A 14,009-nucleotide genomic window follows, 5' to 3' on the forward strand; every position below is an offset into this window, starting at 1 on the left:
GAGGCAAACAGAATTAAGTGACTTGCCCAGGGTCACAGAGCTAGTAAGTGTCTGAGGCCATATTTGAACTCAAGATGATGAGTCTTTCAAGCCTGGAACTCCATGTACTGCACCACTTAGCTGCCCAATTGAACAATAGTATGCTTTCTTTTTTTTTTCAGGGTCATATGTTGGCATTTATTATTTAAGTTCAAGAACAGGTTGTGAAAGGGGTGGGTGTGAGAGGGCCTAAGGGAGAGGGAGGGAGGAGACAGGGAGACGAGAGTCTCTCGTCTGTGTCTGCTCTAGACAAGGTTGATCCTGATTTCTGAGCCTTGGTCCAGGGCACACAACGAAGCACTCGATTAAGATGAGGTTGGGGAGTACAGGTTTAGGAAAACACGGTGGGGGTGGGGGTGGCCTGAGTTACACATCCAACCAGAGGTGGGGGCTGGGATTCTTCTTGGATCAGCAGCACTGCTTCTTTTTAGGAATTGAAGCACAGTGATAAGTTCTATCCCACTTATTTCAGCTCTAATAAAATGCTCTTGTAGTTAAAAGTCTGTGCTAAAGAATTCTTTCATCGCCTCTCTAACTTCTTGTACTTTGCTTCTAGTTTCTTTGAATATGCATCCAACTTGTAAGCTGCCCGCTCAAGAGCTGCTACTTGCACCTCAATTAGAGTGATCTGATCCAGATAAGGCTGAAGTGCTGCATATTTCTGGTTTAAGTCCTTTAGGTTTCTACTTATGTTTACTGCAATATCTTTCATTTCTAGATACTTCAAGCTAGTCAGTTTGTTCATATTTTCCAGAAGTTTATAGTCTTCACTGGTAGCTGTGAGCTTGCCCGTCAGGTACGTGGCCATTTTGGAGAACATGTCCTGGCACAGCCCTGTGATGTCCGCCTCGGCGGGCTCCGTGGCCTCCTCCGCCGTCTCCACCACGGCATCGTCTAGGCCAGGGAAGGGAGGTAGGAGAAAGGATGGAGGGAAGGATGGGATGGGGAAGAAGGGGGAAAGGAAAGGGGAAAGGGAGGGGAAGGGAGAGGAGCAGGAGTGGAAGGGAAGGGAGAAAAGGGGAATAGTATGCATTCTTAAAAGCATAAAATAAAATATGTAAAATTACAACGGAAGCCAATGATGTTAAAATACAGCTATCAAATAGAAAATTTTTCAGTTCAGAGACCCCAGGTTAAGACTCTCTAGTCTACAGTAAGAAAAATTATAGCCCTGTTATAGTCTGTCCTGATCAGATAAAATGGATAAAATCAACTCTTCCATGTGAACAATATTGAGGGTGGTGATGTGGAATGAGAAACAAGGGGTCAGAGAAGCTCACCTAAGGAGAGCACGTTGAATATCTTCAGTTTCAAGTAGAGGTCAAGGAATTTCTCCTTGCTCCTGCCCTTGCTTTTGCTCCCACAATCCCCTCTTACACCTAGAACTCTACCTTAACTAGTCATCAAAATCTTCTAGCCTCCCAATGGCCTCTCCCTTCTCTAAATTCCTGAAACCACATAATCTGGCTCTTTATTTTATCACAAGAAAAATCTCTTCATTTCAATTTAGAATGCAAGTCAGTAGAGAAAAGCAACTGCTGGTAAATAGTGAAGTAGGTCTCTAGAAGACAACTGGGCCTCTCAAGCTTATTATTATTATTAATTATTATATATAGTCATGCTGGGCTCACAACCAGTCAGTCACTGGCCCTGGGAAAAGTTTTTGTGTTTCAGTGAGAGGAATAGAAATATCCTGATCAGCTAACATGTCACTAGTATAGGAATGGTCTGAGATGGGACTGACTCTGTTTGTCTTTTGGTTGGTCTTGCCTACCAACACTTATTTTTTATATACATGAGGTTTTTGACATTTTTATTTTTATATGCATGTATCTTCCTGCCTACTTCCTCAAACACAATGAACAATTTAAAAAGAAACATTAAATCCTCACAACAAATATCCAACAAAAACTAATTCCCACATTGACCATGTCCAAAAAATATGTCACTTGTTATTTCATTGATCCCAATTCTAATGATTTTCAATTTTCTTAATAATGCCATCAGTGTTTAATTGTTCTCCTACTTCTGCCCATTTCACTCTACATCAATTTGTAAGTCTCTCCAACTTCCTCTAAAACTGTCCAATTTATCATTTCTTATGGTGCAATAATATTATTACATTCATACACCATAGTTTAGCTATTCTCTAGTAGGTGGGTATCTCATTGTTTTCCAGGATTTTGCTACCATGAAAATGACTGATATAAATATTTTTGTACTTAGGGATCCTTTTCCTCTGTTTCACTTTTTTGTGGGTATAGGCATAACAGTAATATTTCTGGCCATAGGGTATGGAGAGTTTAGCAATTTGAGGGGATATACATAAGGCTTATCTCCCCCAATTAATATAAGCTTCCCATTGGATGGGATCATACTTCACATTTCAAAGCTAGACACAAGTTAGGCACATAATAAGTGTTTCTTGTCATTAGTTAATGGCCTCCAGGTTGAAAATAAGATGAAGTATACTTGTTTATGCAAAGAACAGGCTAAGTTCACTCAAATCAAGTTCTAAATCTTATATTAGGACTGATCAACCATGATGACAGAGAGGTTGTATAACATAATTAGTGTTTAGGTTTACAAATTAAAGTCCAAGACATAGTCCAAATTTGGTCCAAGATACGACCAAATTGAGGGCTACCACTTGTCCCTCACTCTTAGCATTTTCTAACATTTGAACAATTTGCCCAATATCTCAGAATGTCAAGATGCCAAAATGTCCAGAATTTCAACATGGTAGCAGAAGGTTGACATCTATAAAGCAGCATCAAACATACATGTTATTTTAGGTTGCATTTATAGAGGAACAGTTACTAAAACCCAAAAAAGGCAATAGTCCTGCCATACTTTCCCCAGTCAGACAAAACTAGACTATTGTATACAATGATGGGTGTTAAGTTTTGAGAAAGATGTTAACAACTTGAAGTAGATCCAAAAGAAGGGATGCTGGAAGCATCCCTGCATATAGAGTTGGACAGTTAGCTCCACTAAGACTGTCTGGAGAAGAAAAGCCCTGAAAAAGGACTTCGAATATCTGAAAGGCTTTCATATGGAAGAAAGCAAGTGGGTGCTTCAGTGGGTAAAGAATTGGAAATAGAATTGTTTTGCTTGGCCTTGGAAGACAGAACATATTCTATTGGGTGAGATTTAAAAAAAATACTTTTAGTTCTATATAAGAAAAGTTTTCCTAATAATTTTATTTTTGTTGAGTTATTTCAGTCATGTCTGACTCTGTGTGACCCCATTTGAGGTTTTCTTGGCAAAGATACTGGAATAGTTTGCCATTTCCATCTCCAGCTTATTTTACAGATGAGGAAACTGAGGCAAAGAGGGTGAAGTGACTTGCCCAGGGTCATATAGCTAGTAAGTGTCCAAACCCACATTTGAACTCAAGTCCTCATGACACCAGGGCTGGTGCTGTATCCACTATGCCACCTAGCTGCCCCTTTTCTTATTAGTTAGAACTGTTCAAAAGTAGTAATGGGCTGCTTCAGGGGGTATTAAGCTACCCATCAATAGAAGTCACCAAGCAGAGGCTGCATCACTACTTGGTAGGAGTATTGTAAATCGGACTCACAATTTGGGTAAGGGTTAGAATAGAAGTATTTGCTCACTCAATCAACCAACATTTATTGATTGCCTATTAAGTTGAAGGCATTAAACTAGGTTCTGAGAGCACATGTCTATCAATCAAAAGTCAAGAAGCACAATTAAATGTGTAAGGGCAACCACACTGGCATACCCAGGATGGCTGCTAGTGAAGGTTCCTTTATCTGCTTTACTAAGGAAAGCAACTTAAAAGGGGTCAATGATCTTCTTTAATTACACAGAAAAAATACAAAGATAAATAAAGACCAACAGACAGGGCTCTGCTGCCTGAATCAAAGCTTTGCATCCACCACTAAACTGAGAGAGCCTTTCCCTCTGAAGAGTCAGAGAGCTCTGAACATATACCACTCAGAGTCTCAACCAGGGAATCACAACATCTTTCTCATAAGCGAGCCCCCAAAGCAAAAGCTCACCTCTCAGAATACATACTCTTTAGGCTCAGTGCCTAATTAGAAATTAACAAAAGGTGTGTAAGCCTTCCTACAAGCAAGCAAGCTTCCCTTAATGGGCTCCACATGAGGCTTATTGATGGGAAGGGAAGATCTGATTCCCCATTAACCTTACAAATGGCATTCTTTGTCAAGCACTGTACTAGGTACTAGAGGTACAAAGACAAAACATTAAACAGATCTTCTCAAGCAGCTTACAATCCCTCAGGGAAGACAAGTTATATTTATAAATATGTGAAAAGATAAATATAATATAAAACCTTTTATCAAGATTATAATCAAATAGGAAGAAAATACATGTACTTTTGAGCTATAATGCAAGGAAGAATAACATAAATATAAAAGAGAGGTCTTTTAAAACTGCAAGGAGAAATTTGAGGAGGGAAAGATCACTTTCACCTGGAAAGGCTAGGAGAGGCTTCGTAGATGAGGTGGCACATGAACAGGAATTTGAGTGAAGAGAAAGACTTCAAAATATCAAGTTGGGGGGAGCATAAGGTTAATGGAATAAGATCTTCCCTACTCATCAATAGGCCTCATGTGGAGCCCATTAAGAGAAGCTTGCTTTCTTGTAGGAAGGCTTACATACCTTTTGTTAATTTCTAATTAGGCAGTGAGCCTAAAGAGTGTATATTCCAAGAGGTGAGTCTTCACTTTGGGGGCTCACTTATGAGAAAGATGTTGTGATTCCCTGGTTGAGACTCTGAGTGGCTGTATGTTCAGAGCTCTCCAACTCCTCCTCAGAGGTAAAGGTTCTCTCAATTCAGTAGTGGATATAAAGCTTTGATTCAGGAAGTAGAGGCCTGTCTGTTGGTCTTTATTTCTCTTCTTTGTATGTCCTGTGTTTGTATTTTATGTGATTAAAAAAAAAAGAAAGATTGCTGACCCCTGAAACAGCTATCTTTCCTTAGTAAAGCAGATAAAAGAATCTGCACCAGCAGCCACCCTGGGTTTGCCAGTGTGATTGCCATTACGGGGAATGAACACTCCAAGCATAGGAGCATGAATAAAGGCAAAGAGAACAAAAACAAGAAAGGGCATCCAATTCAACTGGAACACAGAGAATGTGAATCATAGTAGTATAAGATAAGGCTAATCATCTAGGTGTCAAAGTAGATAGAGTACTGGGCCTAGAGTCAGGAAGAACTGAGTTCAAATCCAGTGCTCTGATACTAGCTGCATGATCCTTGGCAAGTCAATTAACCTCTGTTTGCCTTAATCCACTGCAGAAGGAAATGGAAAGCACTCCAATATCTTCGATAAGGAAACCCTATGGGTAGTAGCAGCATGATATGGTCCACAGGGTCATGAGGAGCTGGACATGACTGAATTACCGAACAACAAAGATAGGGTTGGAAAGGTAGGCCAAAAAAAGATGATTAACAGTTTATACTTTAATCAGGAGACAATGAGGAGCAAGATTTTGAGTAAAGAAATTACGGGATCATTAACAGTATTCTTGAAGGTACAGAATGGAGTCCAGGACAAGGAGGCATTCCCTGGGAATAGTGAGGTTCTCCAGATGCTCCTGCTTGTGCCCCAAGATAACCCAGAGCCTCCAGAAAGATAATCTGTAATCACTCAAAGGAGCTTGATCTTCCCAACTACACAGGAAAGACCAAACAGATGAAGAATGTTCATGGCTGAAATTTCAACATGTATCTGAATAGACACCCTATGAACTTTGTCCAGCTGTGTGTACATCTGGGACAGAAAATATGCATAGACAATGATCTGGTGCTAGAGGTGAAAACGAAGAGAAAAGAGAAGGCTAGATTTCTTTTGAAACATTGCAAAGCACCTTTCTTGAGCCCAAACTCTCCCAAGCAAAGGCTTATCTTTTCTGTGCAAACATTCAACCAATGCTGTACGTACCTAGCAACTACCTTCAAAGAACCAAAAATGAGCATTAGACAGAGGACAAAGGAAATGTACATGGTGAGTGTGAGCTTGCTGCAACATATGATCACTGAGAAGCTCTGAAGAACAGGAGTAAAGGATGTCCTGAAGGCATTGTACATATAGAAAGAGATGGTTTGGTGACATGGAGAAAATGAGGGATGGCAAGTGGGTGGCCAAAGCCCTCTGATGATACCACATGATGTACAGAGTAAGTGAAAAAGACATCAGTATATTGTATGTAACCCTCTATCTCACCTCCTTTGTGGTGAAATTTTAGGAGGATATGAACAAGAGTCTTGTAGGATGTGTAGGCACAGATGAGTTGCAATCAGAACATTGAAGGGAACTGCTGAATCTGAGATCACAGATCCATTTGAGTATTGAGTAGTAAAGCAATAGTTGAAGTAGAAAGACTAGGTACCTATCTCAATAGACTAGGTGACTCATTCTCATCATGACCAGAGTCCCAGAGCAAAGATAGCATTATATCTATAAGAACCAGATTCCAGGAACACTAGAAAATCAAAGCCAACTTGAACAAAGGCTGATGCTTCTAAGGAAAAATCCAAAAGATACATTTAAAGGGAGAAATTCTCCCAGTGAGGGGAAAAAGACAAGACAAGAATGCTAGGGCACAGGAAGATACCAACAATATAAAACATGCTAATATGTAAGTGCCATCAACAAAATATTAACAACATGGCACCAAAGAAGAGAACTACTGAGAGTTAAGATCCTATGGAATGAGTGATAAAATACTCTCTCTTCCATTCCTAAACACACTTGCATCCCTGTTTCCCCAACTCACACTTATTAAACTGATATGAGATATCCTTATGGTCAGGATGATCATGTCTTGACAATTTATAGCACAAAATTTATGCTAATTTGTATGGATGATGCTTGAAGCTTGACAGTTGGAGAACCTCTGCCTAGGATCATATCACTAATAAACATCAGATGCAAGATATGAAATCAAGGAGACTCAATTCCAATCCCTTCCCTCTATCCTTTGCACCACACTGTCTCTCCATGAAGAAGGTGTACTTTTTAAAGGCTAAAGAAGGTAACTGCAGGTTATTGTTCCTCTTCTGTCATCTAAAACAGACCTATACAATGAGCATCTGCTTCCTTTCATATCCTAAGTACCTTTTAACCAGAGATAGAAGAGGATTCTCTGAAAACTCTCAGCTTGGAGTCAGTTAACTCTGAGCCTAGCTATGAGAACTGTCTAAATCTTAACTTGTGTATTTGGTCACACTCCCAGGAGAAGGAAGTGGAGAATTTGCCTGGGGGTTTCCAGAAAGGGCTTCCTGTGATGAAGTACTGTACTTAGTAGGATAAGAGAAGTTTTGAATTGTTCTCCCCATCCTCCCATTCCCTGATTCTAACAGAAAAGTCAACACTGATTCCAGGAAAAACAAAATCCCCTGGCCTTAGTATTCATATTTCACTACTTATGTGCAGCTACTGTGTCTTCATTCCTAAATAGTTCCCTCTCTATTGGATCAGGAGCCTAGGTTTTGCTTTTAATTGGATATTAAATGTTATTACGTTAGACCAGGGAAATATTCTCTGACAATAATAAGTGGCCCATTAAAGGTAATTTTTTAAAAAGTAATGAGCTCTCACTAACAGATGGCCTCATACTGTACCAAAAGATATCTATAGGACGCAGAGAGCTTTCCTACTATTTATTTCCCTTTCAGGGATGCCATAAAATTCCTTTATTTGTTTCTTGTTCACCCATAGGCTTTGACAAGATAAATTTTTATTTAGGTCTCTGCCCAGCCACAATCAAAAACAGAAGTCTAACTTCCTAAAGTCTGTATATATACATATATGTGTGTAAGTGTGTATATTTGTATATGTGTATGTATATGTATGTGTGTATTTGCTACTAGACTCTCCACCTAGCATCTAGGGATCTAAAAAACCCAATGGTGTTTTTTTTTTTCCTGAATTAAAAAGACCTGGCAAAAAAAATGATTTATCAACTATATCATTCTCAGGTCTTTTTATTGTGCTGTCACTGCTGGCCACCTCCTGAAATTTACCAACATAAATAAAGCCCATCCATGCTTGAATAAAGTTAAAGTAGCAATCAACTGAGCCTGCCATGTACCCTGGGCCAAACCTATAGCCAACACAAAATGCAGAATGCTGTTACTGTGACATGCTTGAAACAATGACATCATACACATCCCCTCCCAAAAAGAACAGAGCCCAAGCCAGAGCTGAAAACTGAACAGGATTCCTCTAAATGACTCAAATTGCAGCGGTCTAGACTCTAGCTCACTGATTGTTCAACTTCTGACATCGCTGCCCTTTTACTCTGGAGCACCCCCATTATAAATTAATCTATGCCCTGATCTCAATTTTACATTTTCTGCATGATTAAGTTTTGGCAGGAGCAAATCCCTGTTATTCTCACTCCCCAGGAATGTTTGGAAAGTAACGAGGAAACGAAAAAAACCTCGGGATTTATCCGCTTGGAGCCGAAGGCAGAGCGGCATTGCACAGCCTCCACCTCTGGGCAGTTTGTGAGAGTTGGTGCTAATAAGGTGATGCGAAACATTTTTCACTTTAAAAAACAATCCCAAGTCCTTGCCTCTCTCCCCTGTGAATTGCTTTGCCCAAATCAAATGAAAGGTTATAATTAAATGCCTTAATGTAGCAAGAAATCCAACCAAATTATGTCTAAACATTCCACAGCAATATTATTGATCCAAGATGAAAGAGGGGGAAGAAACCTTTCAGAACATGCGTGCAGGACATAGAATTAAAAAGGAGAAAAATCTAATAACTAATCGGTGAAACCATAAAACCTGCAGTAAAAGAGTTTTTTTCCTTAAACTCCTTTACACGGAGCTGTATAATTTTATGTCACGTTTTATTTATGTCGCTATAATGGAACCTCTGCTGAAAGATAAGGAGCTTTGAGAGAAAGGACTGAAACAGTAAAGAAAGAAAGGAAGAAAGGGAGAGAGAGAGAGAGAGAGAGAGAGAGAGAGAGAGAGAGAGAGAGAGAGAGAGAGAAGAAAAAAGAAGAGGAAAGAAAAGAAAAGAAAATCTGTCTCTAAGACATCAAACAAGATTCCATATAAAATTTAAGCTAAGACGTAGAAGAGGAGGGCTTTTGGGTAGAATTATCTTAACTCTTATAAACCTATTTACTAATAATAGAGTTCCTTGCTATGAGCACCCTTTCACCAATATTGACCCTCCTCCATTCAAAAACAAACCAAAAAAACCAACCCTGAATGATATATTAACAGTTAAACCTAGATCACAAGATAATCTTCTAATGATAATTCTAAAGAGGTTTCTCTGGAATTTAGGAAGCTGGTATCAGGGGACGGAACTGACACAAGAAATCAGTTTTTGGTTTTTTGTTTATTTTTTTTTTACTCCATCACATTTGGGTTCATATAATTTGATTTATTGTATAGATGATTAATTGCCCCAGGTGAGATAGTTCTATCTTCATCTTGCTCGCTCTGATTGGCTTAGATTCTATAAGCTCCTCTTCCTGATAATAAACTGCCTATGGGTCTTAAAACACAGCTTGTTCTGGGCAAAGCCAGCATCTCTAACCTCTGGTGGAATAGCTAAGTTATCCCACCCCCTAATACTTCTTCCCTCCTGACTCCAAATTCCCAGAATTAATCATCACTCTGGGGTACCTAACAACAGTTATAGCACAGTTAATTGCACATAAAATATTCCTGGAAAAAGGAGCAAGGATGTAAGAAAAGACGAAAGGCAATGCAGTGCCATGCAGTGGAAAGAATATGATAGTTAGAATCAGAGGACCTGGGTTTGAATCCCCACCTGCTCAGGAAAATCTGAGTTCAAATCCTGCCCCAAGCACTTACTAGCAGCATGTCCCTGGGCAAATCATTTAACCTTGTTCAGACTCAGTTTCTTCATCTGCAAAAGGGGGATAATAATAGCACCTACCTCCCAGAGTGAAGATCAAATTAAATAACACATGGAAAGTGCTTTGCAATCCTTAAAGTGTTATATAAATGCTAGTTTTACTGATTATTAATTCTATAATTAATAATTTAGTAATTAAAGTTATCAAATTATTATTTTATTATTAAAACTAACTTTTATCATTATTATTATTATTAAACTATCTTAACACCTCGAACAAACACTTACATCCTCTGTGCCTCTGTCTCCTCATCTGTAAAGCCAGGAGGTTAGGCTACACAGCCTCTAAGATTACTCCCGGTTTTAAATCTCTGATCCCATGATTCCATGCGTCTATAGACCTTGTATTAACAGAATGCTTCTGCGTTCGGGAAACTATCCGGCATTGTAACAACCACCTTTCAGTGGAAGCTATTTCTTAGGCACTCAAAGTGACTTGTAACACAGTATTCCTTAGCAGCAGCTAGGCAGTGCAAGAGAAGAAATGCTGGACCTGGAATCAAAAAGGCCTGAGTTCAAGTATGACCTCAGATGATTGTTAGCCGTGTGACTAGAGGCAAATCGCTTAACCTCTATTTACCTTAGCTTCCTCATCATAAAAGCACCTACTTCCCAGGGGTGTTGCAAGGATCAAATAAGACAACATTTGTAAAATGCTTCACAAACCTTAAGGCTCTATAGAAATTCTAGCTATTACACTTTCAGAAGTGTATTACACTTCAGATAGGACTATGTCCTTTCTTGCCCCCACTATGCATAACAGCCCAGAGAACTCGGCATCAAAGAAAGGACAATCCATTTAGAAAACTACAGGGAATCATGAGCTGATGGATTTTTTAAAATAACTTTCATATTTAATCAGATAAATTTCTTTAAAATAAATATCAAGTGGAAGCAGGAGAGTATAAATTTTTTTTAAAAAAAATTAAAATAAGGGTTTCTAAGATTCTCTTAGGGAGCATGTATCTACTCTCCAAAAATGCAGTCTCTCTCCCCGAAAATGCAGTCTCTCTCACCCTCTGCTTTTGAAAGGAAGATGAGGTTGTTTTTAGAAACAATTTACCCTCTATTAACAATGAAATACAATTCGGCTTAGAATATAGGAAAGTGAAACATATATACAACTTACTGGGGCATGTTGAAGTATCAAACAGATTGTGTATTATTTAGGTAGGCTAAACATTCAAGTCCACTTTACACCATTATGGAACAGACTAAACAAACCTGACCTGGAGAATGACCCCCGAAGGATCCCAAAAGATTGAAAACTATGAGTAGGCAGCCCCCACCAGACTTTTATGGCCTGGTAATGGCATGCTAACGACATTCTGTCTCTGTCACACAGCCAAACACTGGTGTTGTATATGAGAGCAATTTCCTCAAGAATTTGGAGAAAATGTGATACTTTTCCTTTTATGTACAGAGTTCACAACATCGAGTGTATTTACTAGCCTGCCATGTTGAAGCCCACCAAGGACTGCCCACCCCCACCCACCCCCAGGATCAGCCTGGTCTGGGCAGCAGGGAGCTTTCCCTTGGTCTCTTCATAATTAGCTAGTGTTAGGATGGTTATCAGCACCGTGGATATCAGAGTCATGGAGAGCAGGCAGATCTGCCCAGACAGAAAGATCCTCACTCTCCTGACCGGCTGGAATTGTGTGCTGGAGAATGTTGCCAAAGAAAACATCATCAGGATTCATGGTCACTCTTCAATCCAGAGACCATTTTTCATTCAGATCCTCTCAGTGTTGTTCCCATCAGCGTCTTTAACTAGAACACTTCACTGAAGAGGGCTCCATGCACTGAGCTGGGCTCTGTAATTCGATCTTGCTAATGACCTGACAGGCGTGTGTGTGTGTGTGTGTGTGTGTGTGTGTGTGTGTGTGTGTGTGTGAATGTGCATACCAAGAGTGCTGTTGGCAATGGGCAGCCAAAGAGCTGAGAGCAGGCTCCAGCTCTGAGTATTAAAGGGGCCTGTTTTCACATGTCCCTATAAAATAAATGTACGCACAAGGCAAGCTGATTCAAACCCGCTAGGCTATCTTGTGTAAAATCAGTTAATCTCCAAAAACCACTTACCAAGAAGACTTAGTTCAGAAAGAAAAGATGTTTTCTTCTCTTGTAGCCTTAAAAAAAATCCAGAAATTTAACATGTTCTAAAAGGAACAAAGATGGTTAGATTGAAATTCTGATGCCAACTGAATGTGGAATCCTTAGGTAAAGTTGCAGCCTACTTCTACTTGAGTCTCCCTGACCTAAGGCTTTCTCTCTTCTAGTCCATCTTCCACATGGCTACCAAAGGCCACAGGTCTACCATGTCTTTCCTTTTGCCTCTGGGATAGAATAGATTCTTCTGTTTAACCTTTGAAACCTTTCACAACCTGGCCCTAGCCTGTCTCTCTCCTTCACCCATTCTCTGATTCAATCAAATTGGTCTTTGCTCCTCACACATGTTGCTCCATACCCATCTCCAAATCTTTGCAATGGTCATCCCTTCCATTACTGGAATGCACTTCTATCTTACTCCTACCTCATAAAACCCTCTCTTCCTTCAAGACACAGCTCAAGCACCCTCTTCTACATGAAGCTATTCCTGATCACTTAGTGCCACCTCCCCCAATAGCACACAATTTCACTACCTTAAATTTAATTTTATTATCTTTATATTTATATTTATTCTGTGTGTTCTCACATATGTACTTGTTGTCCCCCCCATAGAATATACAAATTATTTCATATTTTGTATTTGTATCCCCCAGACCTAGCATTGTGCCTAGCACGTAGTGAATGCTTTAAAAAATGCTTGTTAGTGAATTGATTGATTAAGTAAATGAACTATTAAAGTCCTTCCAGAATCACCTGGTTATTAGTGCGTTTTTCCCCAGAGAAAACAAATCCTATTTCTTATTTCCCATCCCATACTCTCTTCTTCCTCTCCCCTCAAAGGTTTCTCAAACTATAAAGAAAGGGAGATGTGAGAGAAGAGGTCCCTGCTCACCTCTTTGATCTCCAATCTTCCCTGTACCTAGTCTACAACCAAGGTACACAGCACTCTGTATGTATTTGGTACAAATCAAAATGAAATAGTGTCGATAATTCTTGACATGGAAAACAAAAAAAAGAAATTCCCATCTAGAACACAAACCCTCTTGCACTGGCTTCAAAGGCCTGTGATGATTCCATTTAACAAGCCCTGCCCCCTCTCTCCAGCATTTCAAATCTAGGTCTCAACATTCATGTTTTATCTATCATCTTTTACACAGATGTCATGGTCCCAGAATTAAATAAATCAATATTAGAACAGAAACAGTGAGGTAGGAAATATGAAACATTTGAAGTTTGACAGGGACTGTATTGATAGCTGTATTCTTCCTTGGATTGTTGCCCTTTTGCAATGGACAGAGAGAAGGGTACCAGACCTCTTGGTGAGGTACCCTCATGGCTTGGCTGGAGAGGGAAACCAGCCATCAGAATCTCCATTTGGCCTGAAGTGACCAATGAACGTCTGCCTTGTGAAAGAGGAGCCACAGGGTTTCCTTCCTGGAATGATATTAACTATTCTAGGCTACAAGACAACCTCCAGTGGAATGGGCCACTTTCTGAGTTGACCCTGGGGATCTCTAAGAGTTAATACAACTTCAAAATAGGAGGAAATTACTTTCCCGGCACCAGCAGGACCCAGCACATTATCCTGTCCCATTTATTATATATGTTCAATTGAAAAAAATATTTTAGCAGAGCAATTCACTGAGCAGCACAGGATGGCCTCAACATCCTGCTATAATAGTCTTCTTTCATCTCTATGAGGGTCAGTTCCCAAGTAAACTCTCATTCCCAATAAGTTGAGAAGAGGCATTCATTTCAGACTGCCTCTCCTGTACACACAGTATGTTTATATAATGACAATCCAAAAGACCTTCCCCCTACCACCACCACTGTTTCATCCCCTTCAGGGGAATTAAGTTATGCATATTGCATGAAAGGAGGACCACAGGCTGGGCCTCTACAAGCTGCTAATTGAAAACCTTGTCAGAAGGAGAAGGAAGTGGCCCCAAAAAGGGG

General features: G+C 39.8%; 1 protein-coding gene across 1 annotated transcript; it reads right to left on the bottom strand.

Moving 5' to 3' along the window:
• Nucleotides 1–531: 531 nt before the first annotated feature.
• Nucleotides 532–971, bottom strand: LOC118844576 (biogenesis of lysosome-related organelles complex 1 subunit 2-like). Its single transcript, XM_036752485.1, has one exon. The coding sequence runs from the start codon at nucleotides 857–859 to the stop codon at nucleotides 560–562; it is 300 nt and encodes a 99-aa protein (XP_036608380.1). The 5' UTR covers nucleotides 860–971; the 3' UTR covers nucleotides 532–559.
• Nucleotides 972–14,009: the final 13,038 nt, after the last annotated feature.

This window comes from Trichosurus vulpecula, chromosome 3 (assembly GCF_011100635.1).
Source record: "Trichosurus vulpecula isolate mTriVul1 chromosome 3, mTriVul1.pri, whole genome shotgun sequence".
NCBI classification, from domain to species: domain Eukaryota; kingdom Metazoa; phylum Chordata; class Mammalia; order Diprotodontia; family Phalangeridae; genus Trichosurus; species Trichosurus vulpecula.